This window comes from Ascaphus truei, chromosome 2, assembly GCF_040206685.1.
Source record: "Ascaphus truei isolate aAscTru1 chromosome 2, aAscTru1.hap1, whole genome shotgun sequence".
NCBI classification, from domain to species: domain Eukaryota; kingdom Metazoa; phylum Chordata; class Amphibia; order Anura; family Ascaphidae; genus Ascaphus; species Ascaphus truei.
In genome coordinates, this window is record NC_134484.1 from 362,404,838 (window position 1) to 362,420,310 (window position 15,473).

A 15,473-nucleotide genomic window follows, 5' to 3' on the forward strand; every position below is an offset into this window, starting at 1 on the left:
TCTGCCTCACTGGAAAGTCCTAAGTAAACTCCCGATCCAATATGTATGGACGAAGTAGGAAGTACACAGAGTGATGGGATACTGATCCCGAGAACAGTGTGTATTCCCATCATAGGCCCACTTGAGATGGGGCATTATTGGAACTATGCAGGAGATTGCCAATCTAACCAATACTAGGGGAAACAAGCCTAAGTACCTCCCCAGCGGAGTGAGAGCTACCAGGAAGAAGCACAGAGTAACCATAATGTTTGACACCAGTTAATATGTGAAATGAAGTCTGTCTGTTCTATGGCATTATAAACGGATGTCAATAAAGCTCTCATTTATAACATAAATATTACTGGCACCCATCATTATTCTATCTGCATATCCATGCCCAGCCTACACGGAGCCAGCACCCTGAAAATGTCTGAGAGACTGAGCACAGTGATGTATATATACCCAACTCAATATAAACTCCTTTAGAGTCGGGCAAGGAGGGTTACACTAAGAAAATGAAGATCTTAGCAGTAACTAGTGAAATATAGACTATCCATGAGCTTATATGTGCTATGTACTTCTAAGGCAGGAAAATGAAAAATAATAATTGTGTTTCTTTTTTTAATTTCTTTTATTGAAAACAATATTGTAACCATCATAAACGTTTTTGACGTGCTTACAAACAGATCAGAAAATGCACAGTTAAGGTAAGAATTATAGTACGACAAAAGTCTCATCAGGTCTTGTAAGAAAAATGTCAACAATAGTGATGGGTAACATCTCCCCTCAATTCTACTAACCAACAGGAGAATTTCTGATCTTCTCATCAGTAGTACGGCTGAGAGGTGGCAGCATTACTGCAGGCTAAAGGACTAGTGATTCCACTTTCAAAGAAATTTCGTGATTTTTAGGAAATGTCACCCATATTCAGAAAAAAATTACTAAATATCCCAGATTGCTGTTTAAAGAAATTGGACCAACCCCTGGCAGTCAGAGTTTAAGACCTACAAGGATCTCTATCTCTCTCCTCTCATATATCTAGATCCCCAAAGGTACGTTACATCAGGTCTCATAACGTTATGTTACCTAAAACAGTAACATACGTTATTTTTCCTGAGGTTAACACATAGCCTCAAAGTTAATTACATGCAAAAACAACGACCGGATAGCACCTCATTTGCACAAGCTTAACATCATGTTGTTGTAGCATAAGGTTGTGTTAACTTCCAATAACATGACATTAAGTCTTAGCCGGATTTCCATCTAGACCCAGAAATAGGGCTTTTTTTTTTTTGTAGAGAGAAAAACATGACTTGGTGTCACGTTATTGGACGGCAAGGCTTGACGTGACTTTGTTAGGTTAACGTCACATGAAGCCACTAAACGGAGCATTGTGGATCAGGGCCCTAGGTTCTCCTCTAACCACCCCACTTTGCTGCTAATAGCAGTCATAGAGATGGAGACTGACGGAAGAGAACCATTGATCCAAGTACAGCACTAAAGCAATGAGAAATTTGCTGCCAAAGCTACAGGGATAATGGTGCATAGTGAAGGTCACAGAGAAAGGATTCAATATTTAAATATATACCATCTTTTCTACTAATATTATACTTTATGGGGTCAAGGACTTTATCCAAGAACTTGTTGGGGGTTTAAGCAGGAAATTGCAAACTAGAAAGTAGAAACACTGTGTAGAATGTAGAATACAATTTCTATTTTGCTGTTCTGATCAATGCATAAGTAATATTCTGCTATTGGTTTTTAAAGGGAAGGTAGAAAAAGATTAACTTTTTGCAGTGCGGAAGTCTGCAAGCGGTATGCAACTCTCCCCGTTAGCTATATGAATTTATAGGGCTATGTTTGAACTGGAAAATCTCTTTGTAACAACCCAAATCCCTAAAACCTATTAAGCAGAAGATTCACGCAGACAACGCAAATAGCCTTTATACATCATCAGTGTGTTATTTATCACCATTTTATTCCACATTATAAGGCTAGGCTTTTACACAAGGAACATCTTAATGCATCTACATACAAAATCTGTGTGAAAAAAATGAGTTCCTCGAAAAACACAATTTCTCATTTAGGGTTTTGGGTAGCTAACAATATTAGGAATCGCAAGATAATGTGTGTGTGTATTATATATATATATATATATATATATATGTAAAAATTTGTTATGCTACAAAAAAAAAAGACAATCTTAGCAGTATAACTTAACACTGTTTGCAAAATATAGACTATCCATGAGTTTGCATGTGCTCTGTACTTCTAGGGCAGAGAAACTACCAACAATTCTTTTTTTTTTCTTTTTTTTTCTTTCTTTCATTAAAAAACAATTTCATAACCATCATAAAGTTTTTTTGACTGCTTAGAAACATATCAGAAAATGCACTGTTCAGAAAAGAATGACAGTACAGCAAACGTCTTACCGGGGTCCATGTATCACACAAAAGTGGTGTAATGTCTGCACGATGTGTAGCAAAGAAACAAATCCTGTTGACCTCTATGGGATTTGGTTGATGCATAGTATGGTGCAGACTTATTGCCCCACGTTTGCTGTGATGCGCAGACCCCCTGTGTTTCACTGTATTTGCAGTTTGCAGATAAGTTCATGCGAATCCAAAACAATTCTCAGAAACATGTAGTATTCATCGGTTTATTTCTACAATCTATCACCCTGCTAATAGTGTTATACTTTGGGAGGTAGTGAGTCAGTGTCACAGCTTGCCAATATTAACCCTTTCAGTGTCACCGGGGCCGGCAACGCATTGCAAAGTAATACACCGCTGGCCCCACTTGGAGCAAAAGGGTTAATGCAGGGGTGGCCAACTCCAGTCCTCAAGGGCCACCAACAGGTCAAAGACTGAGCCACTGATTGAGCCACCTGTGCTAAAGCAGGGATATGCGTAAAACCTGAACTGTTGGGACCCCGTGAGGACGGGAGTTGTCTACTCCTGGGTTACAGCATCTGTCACCTCTTCTAGATTAAAAAACAAGATGTTTTAGAAGGTAATATAGTTGTGTGCTTTCTCCAGTGATATCCTACAGTCCCACATAGTCTTTATGTTAAAGTGCTCTGGAGATATAAACGTGTATATTTTAGAATGTAAGTCTTTGTGCATTTTTTAAATGTGGTTGCCATTTACCCTCGTCAAGAGGCAACGCCCAATTTTCCGACATCACAGAAAGAGTGAGGTCTCCTTTTGAAACGTATTTCTTGACCTATCCCATGAAATGCTTATAATTTTTAATGAGCATTTAAAAAAATATGTATTTTTCCAAGAGCGCTTTCATATACCTGTCAACTAATTACGCAACGTTCAGGACAGGTGGCATCAGTGCTGGTTTTCAAATTCACATTCCTTCATACTTCTGGGAATTTGCAGTCCTGTTCTATGTATAAAAGCAGGACTGTAATTCCCAGAATGCTTTAGGGTAGGAGTTAAAAAAACAAAACAAAAGCCAAGTATACTAATAGACTAGTGTTCTATTTCCTGCATTTATTACAAATATTTTGGAGGGACTGGTGCTATAAAGACTGTGCAATATCAGCTGTAAGAGATGTTCTGTGTAGCTGTGAATAAATGATGTGTTTTTTAGATTTGATTTAAAGTATGTATAGACTGGAGTAATGTCTGCAACCCCTGCACCTCTTGTTTTTTCGCCCCTTGCCCAGATACAGACACCTTTCAAAACCTGGTCGACAGCCCTGATTTAGCATAACGTGATTGTCCTGTGCAGAAATAGGCTCTTAAAACGGCTTCCACGCATTGTGAAATAGAAAAACAAACATACAGATAACTAACCTGCACAATATTGTTTTTAACGGATTTGATGGTGGAGGAGCTCACACAGTTGCTGGTTACTCTGGCAAACAAAGAAAATCCTTAGGGCCTTCCACGTTTAAGGAGTCCCAATACAGATATGTTATTATTTTAACAATGACATTAAATAGCATTAAACTCTTCCAGTAGTGGAGATACGTGCAATGCATTTCTGTGCTATGTTTCAAGCACAGCAGGGGATAGCAGTAGGCGAGTATTTGGTGACCTGTATTTATTCTTCAGGCATAATACTGTGTCCTCTGTCTTGCCTTGCAAGTTCCTCCATCAACAAAGTAGCAAAACATTGTCACTATGCACGCGCACGCAAGATAAATACCTATTATTTGAATTTGTCGACATTTCTACAACATGATAAAAAAAATTGTGGTAAGGCCAAACCTTTTCAGTTTTTGTAATAACGTCTGCAGAAAATGTTTGTACTGTAAAAATATTTTGCACTATTTTTGGGTCACCAAGTTGAAAATAAATATCTATATTATAATATAATAAAATCTTTCTTTACAAAAGTCGATGTACTGGATAGGGAAATCCTTTATATCTGTACGAAAAGAAAAATACAAACTTTCTACCTCCAGAATAGGAGATGTTGTAAGTTTCTATTTTATCATCAACAATGCTGATGGTGGTCAAAATCTTCCAAAAGTCCTAGTTCATCGATCTACCGTATAGTTCCACACACATTTTGTCTGGGGTAAAGTTTTAAATACAGTATTTGATGCTGTCTATGGTCCTCACAGAATAGAGACCCAAAACATATACTTGGTAGGTACAGCTACACCCTCTCTCAGCCCTCCAAGGCGCCTTCCAAGTACTGTACCAGACAGACTGTAGGAGAAGACTCTTTTGTTAGTCATACTGTGGATTTCAAGGGGGGCTCAGGAAAATTGGAATAAAAATGTACCCTGTATGAAATATTGTCTTCTATTGCTTTTTTTGATTTTGCTCTTGAAAAAGGTTTAGCCTTTACAAAAGTGGAAACTTTACAACAGATTTGAAAGGGTGATGCATGCAGCTAGAGGTCAAGAATACGTGTACATGTTCAGAGTTCCAAAGTAGAAGGAGAAACGACGACACTAACATTTGACTTGCACTTAGAAGTGATCATTGGATCCAAGGAGGGAGGGTTCTGGTGAGCGGTTTAGGCCTCTCAGTCACACACTTGCACATACTCTCACACAATTACAAACAATGTTATTGTTGCACATGATACTTTAGAAGTATAAAATGTTAGGAGAGATGGTAACATTACACAGAGCAGAAGGATGCATTACTGCAGGATGGGATTTGATTAGCAATGTAACTCCTGAAGGGACTTCTCGCACCACAAATGTCTGCACAGTCTTATTATATTCTTAATAAACAATAAGAGTGTACATAGCACTGTAACGAGCATTTTTACTGTATAGATATGAAGATCGTCACATTTTTGGAGCCCTGAGGCACAGGGTTCATACTAGGACGAAAAGAAAGTTGAATTTTATATTAGAAAATCGTGTTTTCAGCACCGACTGTCTAAAAGGGAATAATATGTCATGTGTGCACGTGATATCTGGTGATGAAGGACCTTTCATTCTACAGGACCAAAGCTTTCAGATCACTATGAAGAGTATAACTGTGGATGCTTTTGGCAAAAGAGCTCTATAACTGCATACAAATATCTGTAGATGCAGTCACCAGGCATCCCAAAAGATGTATGATTTTTAAAGCATTGTGATAATTGAGATACATTACAGTGCCGTGTAAATGTTTATAAAGGTATTTATTTGAACGCCTTCTCTGACCGAGACCAGTAATGCATTGCAAGAAGCAGATTGGTTGATTGAGGTTTTGATAAATTACAAAATGTAGGATGCACACTTTTTGCTAATTTAATGAAAAAACAAATGGATCAATGTTACGTAAACGGGTTCTCTTTACCTTTTGGAGTGCATGTATTGTGGCTATGTCTGTTGATCAACCTGAATAAATATAGTTTATTTTATTTGGTTTATTGTTTAAGGCATACTTAAGACATTTTAAGGAAGAATAAAGGCATAAATGATCTCTGGCCATACAGTATTATGCCGTGCAAACTGTGTCGCTACATAAAAGAGAATCAGAGTTGTGTGCATGATTTAGAGCTACTTGCAATTATAGCAAACCAGAGCGTTTGGGCTTGACCTTCCATGGCTTTTATAGAGGGATTTGAAGACATAGCAATGCTAGTTACTCACAGTTCTGGTCTCTATTTCAGTTGTGACATTGATTAGGGGCTGAAAACATGGTATAGTTTCAATCAGAAGCTCAAGATTGGAGCAATTTTTCCTGCTCCGGCCACATACTGCTCAACATAATGACCACCTCTCGATAGAGAATATATATATCTCAATATAGCGTCACAATTAGAACACACAGTATGTCTGCCATACTGATATTGTGCATGTCCACGCGGCCATTTGGGGCTACAAGTAATTAGTGGCCTTATTCTAAAGAAGAGGACTTATTTCAAGCAGAAAAACAAGTGAAATCGTATGGAGGGGTGGGGGGGGGGGGTGGGGGGGGTGGGGTGGGGTTACATAAATCCACTCTGTAGTATTAAATAGTGACTTTTAGTATTAAATAAATTACTTTTTTTCTTTTTAATTCAACACTTAATGCTATTTTAATGACTTTTAAAGTATCCTTTGATTTCTATAGCAGGTTTTAGCCGACCTCACCGCCAGTGTAAAACCTTTGTAACACTTTCCTGTGTAACAATTTGTTGCCAATGTTCCCAGCAGTTTGAGCTGTAAACGGTAACAATAGATAATGTTACCTTAGTTATATAAGGGTACATTGCTGAGTTACACTGACTGAAGCGGCCATTATGTTAGGCTCACAATCAGGATTTTGACAGATTTATAACAGGAGCACCAAATGATTGCCAGCTTAGGTGAGAATGCAGAATTATACACTGTCACGTGCTTTACATATAGAAATACGAAAAAAGAAGGGAAAGGGGGGGGGGGGGCGGGGCGATGTATTATTGATGCTTTAAGGACTCTCAATCTGAAAGTGTGTCCCTGCCATCGCTACATTAACGGAACATCTATTGAAAATGAAATATAGGAGGCAGACGTCTCATTTTGTATGCTGCTAGAAAGTGCATAGTAGTTTTATGGCAATGAATGTGTGTAAACAGCCGATGCTAACTCTACAGGAGGGCGATACTTCCTGTGTCTCCATGGGCCAGGGATGCGGGTAACTGGGTAGATGTGCCGAGAAAAAGGGTGTGTTTTGTTTCCCCCTTTGGTACTGCAATGTGATTTATTTATTTGTGACATGTTTTACCAGGAAGTAATACATTGAGAGTCACCTCTCGTTTTCAAGCATGTCCTGGGCACAAAGTTATGATTTAGGAGCTTCTTCTCTAAGGTGCGTTCGTGCTCACAATGTGGGTTTTGTTTTTTCAGCCCCATGTGGTGCCCCATATGTGGAAGTGTTTGCAAAAGTACTTTAGCATCACTACAATGTGACTATTTCTCTCCTTATGACAAATGCTGGTGTATACGACACTGGAGCAATATTAAACTGCTTTTCACTCTATCATCCCAAGAACACAACTAGTTCACCTGCCCTGCTGATCATTTACATTTCTCCTTCCTGTCTCCTTCCTACCACTCACACAGCCAATTTCTACAGACTTCCCAACCCCAGATCATCAGTTGTTGTTGACCTGCAATTTAATCTCTTTTTATAGGCGGCAGTCCCACAGGTGCAGACCAAAGTTACCTAATGACAGTGATATGTGTGATGGGTTAAATCTATGATATTGACACCTTCATAAACATATTTATGTGCGCACACACACACTCACTCACACACACACTCAAATATAAGTATATATGCATAGACAAGTATAAATATTTTTATATATGGTTTAAACTTTAAATGTTGCACTAGTAATTAAATGTGCATTCACCTACATGCACTGAAGCATAAGTATATATGCAAAGACATGTACAAATATTTTGAAATACTGTTTAATCGTTTTAATGTTGCCCTGGGAATAAAAGGCTTTGCAGGATTTGAACGATCTTGATCTAATCGTTTTATCCCCAGGCACCTTTCTTCTTTGTAATTTTTTTTATTAATGATGTCAATATTTTCCATCCAGGTAATATTGGCAGGAGATAAAGTGCTAAAAGTTACAGCGTTCCTGCACAAAATAAAACATATTCATGCTCGGTAGATTTTTTAAAAAAAAAATAGGGATATTTTAATTTTTCTATGGCTTGATGACATTTTCGTGTATAAACGTCAATTACACTGGTACTGTATGTTGAGTAAAAATGTTCTGCAAAGTGGGACTGCCTCTTTAGACATTACTCTGACTGACCTGGCTAGAGGTCATCTTGTCCCGCTGTGACACGTGCTGCACTGTTATCGCAGGATTTCCTTTTCCTGCATATTAACAGCTAGAGATCAACCAAGTCATGTAATGTAATTTTCCATGAACACTTTCTTTAACTCCAGAACATAAAAACTTCCATTGAGCAAGCAACAGTCAGAGGATGTTTCTATTTAGATCTTTCATCTACATGTTAAAATGAGTGATCTTTTTGGTTTGTCTAGTTGGTCTCGTTAAAATAATAATAATAATAATAATATATGTATTTATATGGACATTGGTTATACTTAATTATTAAACCGGTTTAACGCACCCTGTTTGTCACGCACTATTGTATATATTTCACAAAGTTAACATTTTATGAAATATTTGTAGTCATTTCTGAAATCCTACTGTTCTTTAGAGCTGCTATAGGAGTTAGGAAATGTAATAGCAAAGGGTGTAATAAAGATGTTGTAAGCATTGATCAAATATGCTGACTACTGTATACAGCCCTGGTCTGAGGTGGCAATAATCGGGTCTGCCTCAGAATTTCACATAACTTGTTATGTTTGATGCTGGTCTTAAAGAACTCGACGATACAGTAAATTGGAGGGATGTGTCTCGTGGCAATAAAGCAGTATGCTTGATCCATAGCCCACTTATTCGATTGACTATGGTTTTCACCACTTCACTCTTAGGCACTGTTCGAGCTTAGGTTATGGAGGAGGTAGTACAATGGAAATGATGACTATAATCACACTTCAGGAGCTTGGATGCCATAAAGGTAGAGCTATGTCATGTTACCAAATCTCGCAGTGCCGTGTTGTCATCGTATGACCTGTACCACAAGGCAATAACAGCTATCATGATCTATTTCACCACACAGAAGTAGAGGGGGTTATTAAAAGAACATTGAGTCCCGAGAGGTTTACTTCCAAATACCTGAGAAGGGAATGTGCAGAATCAAAGAACTAGTTCTGTATTGTCATCCTATTAATACCATCTATATAACACAAGAGCGAGCAATGTATTTCCATACTTAATGTCCAGGTCTTCTTAGCTCATATCTTTCGGTACAAAAAAATAAGAGGATATTGGTAAAAAGAAAGCTAGAGTAAAAAAATACATTCTTTTTTCAGGCTTATGTTTTAAAAAGTATAAAGGTATAATCATTTGGGGTTATTACCAGACTAAGATTTCTCACTAGCAAATCAATAAAAAAAACAGGCTACCAATGCATCCCCATTCTTCTTGGCCCTGTTAGTACCGTAATAAGGGAATTTGGAGTTAACTTGAAAAAAAAAAAAATGTAAAAAATATCTTCTAGTGTTAAAACTGAATATCTACTTTGCTCTGGGAAGAAACCACAAATTTGCAGCTATAAATGATTATTACTGCCCCACAGTGTACAATGAGTGGGTGATTACCATGGGAGCTCGAAAGTAATTATTTCAGCCGCAGGCACAACATTCGAGAATACCCTTGCTGTGTAGGATCCATAGTGCTGGTGAATGCAAGTTAGTTTAAATTGTTTGTAAAAAAAAAAGAATAATATTCGAGAACCCCTATGGAGCTGGAAGGGCCAACAAACACACGGTTGTAGGATGTGTCGACAACCCACCCAGCTCAAAAGGGGTTAACATTTCACGGATAAACTTCACATCAAAATGACAGAATAGCAAAAACACGATAGTCACGGGTACCCGCATCAGAGGAACATTTCCATCCATGTCTATTCAGAACGGACGAGAACAAAAAAAAGTGACGGAGGCAATGGAATGCACCGGGACACCCCGGTAAGTGCTGAGAATCCAGAAGCACAGTCTCTTCTAATCCTCAAACACCTCCAAGAACAGTGGGGGGAAGAGTTCATTGGGGCATTCCACCTTCATGTGCAGGAACCGGCTGGCGTGGCAGGCTCCGATCATGCGGAGGTCGGTGACTTTCATCAGCAGTTTTGGCCAAAAGTGTGCAACGTTGTGTTTCCTGTAATTAATGTAGTGTTCGAAAGCCAAGAGGAAACCTTCTTGGCACTTTTCTATTCTCTCCACGCTGCCGAGACCGGGGCGATCTGCGCAGGGGAATGGGAAAGAAACACAGATAAATATATATAACTCTGTTCTAGCACCACATAAAAATAAGCAGGGCAGTTTTCCCTAGTAACCAACACAGTGCCTTAACATTACATATAACATTGATTATACCAACTAATGAGATTATGCTTCCACCACGCAGTGATATATATATATATACACATACTGTATATATGAGAAAAAAAGAGGGGAAAAAAAGAAAAAGCGCCCGATCCATGCGTAAAATCCAAATACAAATTTTTAATAAAAAATGACAAGACAAATGCACACTCACAATTTGTCAATGCAATAAAAGCATTGTATGGGTAAACCCATGCGCCGACATGTGTCTGCTCGCCGACCGCTTGCTTCGTTACGTCAGACCTCACTGCTGCCGGTGTGTCATGAAGAATCGTCCCTCCGGCAATTCAGATGAACAGCCTGTGGTTCCTGGGAGGTTATGTTGGTTGATTCGTGCGGCTCAGGGAATGTCTTCCCCTTGCTGGCAGAAGGCGTATGAGCTAATCCACCACTGTAGTTCCGCAAAACCACGTGCCCTACGCGTTTCTTCCGGTAACCGTAGGGCACGTGGTTTTGCGGAACTACGGTGGTGGATTAGCTCATACGCCTTCTGCCAGCAAGGGGAAGACATTCCCTGAGCCGCACGAATCAACCAACATAACCTGCCAGGAACCACAAGCTGTTCATCTGAATTGCCGGAGGGACGATTCTTCGTGACACACCGGCAGCAGTGAGGTCTGACGTAACGAAGCAAGCGGTCGGCGAGCAGACACATGTCGGCGCATGGGTTTACCCATACAATGCTTTTATTGCATTGACAAATTGTGAGTGTGCATTTGTCTTGTCATTTTTTATTAAAACTTTGTATTTGGATTTTACACATTCATCGGGCGCTTTTTCTCTTTTTTCTCTACTAGAATCGCTGGCAGGTTGCAGACCCCAAAGAAGAAGCAGCCCGGTCGTTCCAAATTTCCTTACAAAGATTACTCATCATTAATGTGAAGGGACACAACCATTTTTTATATCATTTTTACACATAATATATTTTTTCATTATTATTGTGTTTTTTTATAGATTTTTATACTTTTTTGTGTTTTTTTCAATTTTTTTAATGTTTTTCACATATATTTTTTATTTTATTCATTCATATTTTCACACTCACTAATTATATTTAACCACAATCCGAGTTCCTATTATATAATTTGTTTATTACAATTCATACAGGTCATCTGTGTTAACAATTTTGACGATCTGTGTGCCATCAAGAGTCTGCTGTGAGGCTGGTACACATCCAGGCGCTGTCAAAACTATACCTTTAATATATATATATATATATATATATATATATATATATATATATATATATATATATATATATATATACTGCTGCGGCCGAGTTTATTCGAGCATTTGCCCGTTCTCGGCCGCAGCAGTTACCTGGCGCGCGCCGGAGGGTGCCGGGGGCGCGCCGAAGCAGCGGAGGAGAGGCCCGCCGATCGCGGCTTCCCCCTCTCCTCTCCGGGTCCGCCGGGTCCCCCGGAACCCCCTGCCGCCGTCCCCCACATCGCGGGACACCAGGGCTCCCTCGGGGAGCCCTGGACGCGCGTGCAGGGGGCGCAGGCACCCGATGACGCGTGACCGCGCATCGGTGACGCGCGGCACGCCGAGGGGATGCCACTTGCAAGCCGGGAAATCTCCCGGCTTGCGGAACTGGCCACACTTCAATAAAGTGTGTCGCCAGTGTATATATATACATATATACATATATATATATATATATATATATATATATATATATATATATATATACACACACAGTCATGTGAAAAAGTACACCCTCTTTGAATTCCATGGTTTTACATATCAGGACATAATAACAATCATATGTTCCTTAGCAGGTCTAAAAATGAGGTAAATACAACCTCAGATGAACAAAAACACATGACATATTACACCGTGTCATGATTTATTTAACAAAAATAAAGCCAAAATGGAGAAGCTATGTGTGAAAAACTAAGTACACCTTTACTGCTTCCATAGGAATTAAAGCTGCAGTTCAGTCAATATTCTGCATGTCTGTTTTTTTAATAAATCAGTTCTGTAGTAAGAAAAAATACTTTTAGCATTTTCTGTTTTTAAAAAAACAACTTTGAAAGACCAATTTTCTTGTATTCTATTTTAACAAGCATTTGCTAAGGCACATCATGTCCTGTCACAAGCCCTGGCACACCCCTTTGTCAGCCCTGCCCTCCCTCTAGCACATGTCAGTGCAGGAGTGCTCATGAATATTCATGAGCTTCCACTGAGAGAAAGAAGCAGAAGAAAAACAGATCCCTTCACTAATGATGTCACCAAATGTTGCCAATCAATACATGGAGAACGAATTGACCTGCAGCTATACAGTTCTTTAGGTAATTAGAGATTGCACACATGAAACTATTGAAGTAAAAAAATAAATTAAAAAAAAAAAAAAAAAAAAAATGACTGAACTGCAGCTTTAAGATGCTAAGTAGCAGACAGGTGCTGCTAATCAAATGCCCTTGATTAATTGATCATCAGCAAGTGTGACCACCTCTATAAAAACTGAAATTTTAGCAGTTGGCTGGTCTGGAGCATTCAGGTGTGTGTTAACACAATGCCAAGGAGGAAAGGCCTCAGCAATGATCTTAGAGAAGCAATTGTTGCTGCCCATCAATCTGGGAAGGGTTATAAGGCCATTTCCAAACAATTTAAAGTCCATCATTCTACAGTGAGAAAGATTATTCAAAAGTGGAAAAAACGTTCAAGACAGTTGCCAATCTTCCCAGGAGTAGACATCCCAGCAAATTCACCCCAAGGTCAGACCGTGCAATGCTCAGAGAAATTGCAAAAACCCCAAGAGTTACATCTCTGACTTGGCAGGCCTCAGTTAGCATGTTAAATGTTAAAGTTCATGACAGTACAATTAGAAAAAGATTGAACAAGTATGGTTTGTTTGGAAGGGTTGTCAGGAGAAAGCCTCTTCTCTAAAAAGAACATGGCAGCACGGCTTAGGTTTGCAAAGTTGTATCTGAAAAAACCACAAGACTTCTGGAACAACGTCCTTTGGACAGACGAGACCAATGTGGAGATGTTTGGCCATAATGCACAGCGCCACGTTTGGTGAAAACCAAACACAGCATATCAGCACAAACACCTCATACCAATTGTCAAGCACGGTGGTGGGGGGGTGATGATTTGGGCTTGTTTTGCAGCCACAGGACCTGGGAACTTTGCAGTCATTGAGTCGACCATAAACTCCTAAAGCTTGGCCGAAATTGGGTCATGCAACAGGACAATGATCCCAAGCACACCAGCAAATCTACAACAGAATGGCTGAAAAAGAAAAGAATCAAGGTGATGCAGTGGCCCAGTCCTCACCCTGATTGAAATGCTGTGGCTGGACCTTAAGAGAGCTGTGTATAAACAGATGCCCGCAAACCTCAATGAACTGAAGCAACGTTGTAAGGAAGAGTGGGCCAAAATTCCTCCACATTGATGTGAGAGACTGATAAAGTCATACAGAAAACAATTACTTCAAGTTATTGCTGCTAAATGTGGTTCTACAAGCTATTGAATCATAAGGTGTACTTAGTTTTTCACACAAGGCTTCTCCACTTTGGCTTTATTTTTGTTAAATAAATCATGACACAGTGTAATATGTCATGTGTTGTTGTTCATCTGAGGTTGTATTCACCTAATTTTAAGACCTGCTAAGGAACAGTTGATTGTTATTATGTCCTGATATGTAAAACCATAAAATTCAAAGAGGGTGTACTTTCTTTTTCACGACTCTGTATATATATATATATATATATATATATATATATATATATATATATATATATATATATATGTAGAGGTATCAGTACCGTGTTAGCCGAGCTTCAATAATCAAAAAAATAAAAACATAAATAGATGATACCGTTCTGTGGCTAACTAAATGCTTTTATTTGTGCGAGCTTTCGAGATACACTGATCTCTTCTTCCGGCGATGTTACAATGAATGAAGCAAAAGGTAAACTTAAAAACAGTGTCTCTTGGAATGTTATCTGTGCTGTTCCTTCCCCCGGTGTGGATGTGTTTTATGGCTAGAGGTGTTAAATGGTTACTGAAAGCAAGTGAAGAAAGAGTGTGTATGTGTATCAGTGTGAATAAAAATGAATGGAGAGCCTACAGTGCTTTACACAAGGTGTGTGTGGAGTGGGACTGGATATAAATGGTGTGGGTGGGTGTGGAAATGTGAGAGTTAGTAGCACAACTAAAAGTGTGTGTGGATACTTAGTGGTCCCTATTGGTGTATAGGGATGGAAAAACAAGGAGTATTAGTATGTGTGAGAGACAGCTGTGTGTATATATATATATATATATATATATATATATATATATATATATAAAATGAATAGACAATACCGTTCTGTGGCTAAGAAAATGCTTTTTTTTTGTGCGAGCTTTCGAGATACAGTGATCTCTTCTTCTGGCGGTGTTACAATGGATAAAGCAAGGGCGTTTTTGCTTTATCCATTGTAACACCGCCAGAAGAAGAGATCAGTGTATCTCGAAAGCTCGCACAAAAAAGCCTTTTCTTAGCCACAGAACGGTATCCCCTCCGTGTCTCTGTCTCTCTCTATATATATATATTTCTAAATACCAGCACACAGAAAAATATGGAAATAGACTATATCAAATGAAACAGAAATATTCCCTAGTGTGCTGCTATGTTGTACTTTATTCCATTAATTGTTTCAGTACATTCTAACCATACTGCAACATATATGCCTTTGTCATACAGATATTCTATTATTACATGAATGTAAACTTTTATTCATTATTATTCAATATGTTTATATGTACTGATAATTTGAAAACGTATATTAGTACTTTTATAATAATATCCATGCATTAGAAAGTGTTGCCGGGGTTGAATTGACCGCAGAGTAGAGCTTTTGACAGACTGAAATAAAATATTAACAACGCCAATGTACTGTGTAGAATCTATAGTTAAAAAATCTAATTATTTGGTTTAGTCATTAATTTGTTTCTTTGCAGGTGTCTGGAAGCACCCATCTGTCACCTGAGACATTGGACGTAGCGGAGTATGTAGTATGAAGAAAAAAGAAATGCCGGCGCCAAACGTGACAATATAGAATTAGACAATTATAGAATTATAAAAATGAAAATGAA

General features: G+C 38.7%; 1 protein-coding gene across 9 annotated transcripts in view; it reads right to left on the minus strand.

Annotated features, from left to right (window-relative positions):
* Positions 1-586: 586 nt before the first annotated feature.
* Positions 587-15,473, minus strand: part of THRB (thyroid hormone receptor beta) — a 337,521-nt gene continuing 322,634 nt past the window's right edge. For all 9 annotated transcript variants that reach the window (XM_075586955.1, XM_075586959.1, XM_075586957.1 and 6 more), the window contains one exon: positions 587-10,249. In XM_075586955.1, the coding sequence (XP_075443070.1) occupies positions 10,008-10,249 (242 nt within the window). In that variant the 3' untranslated portion in view covers positions 587-10,007. The remainder of the gene's footprint in view (positions 10,250-15,473) is intronic.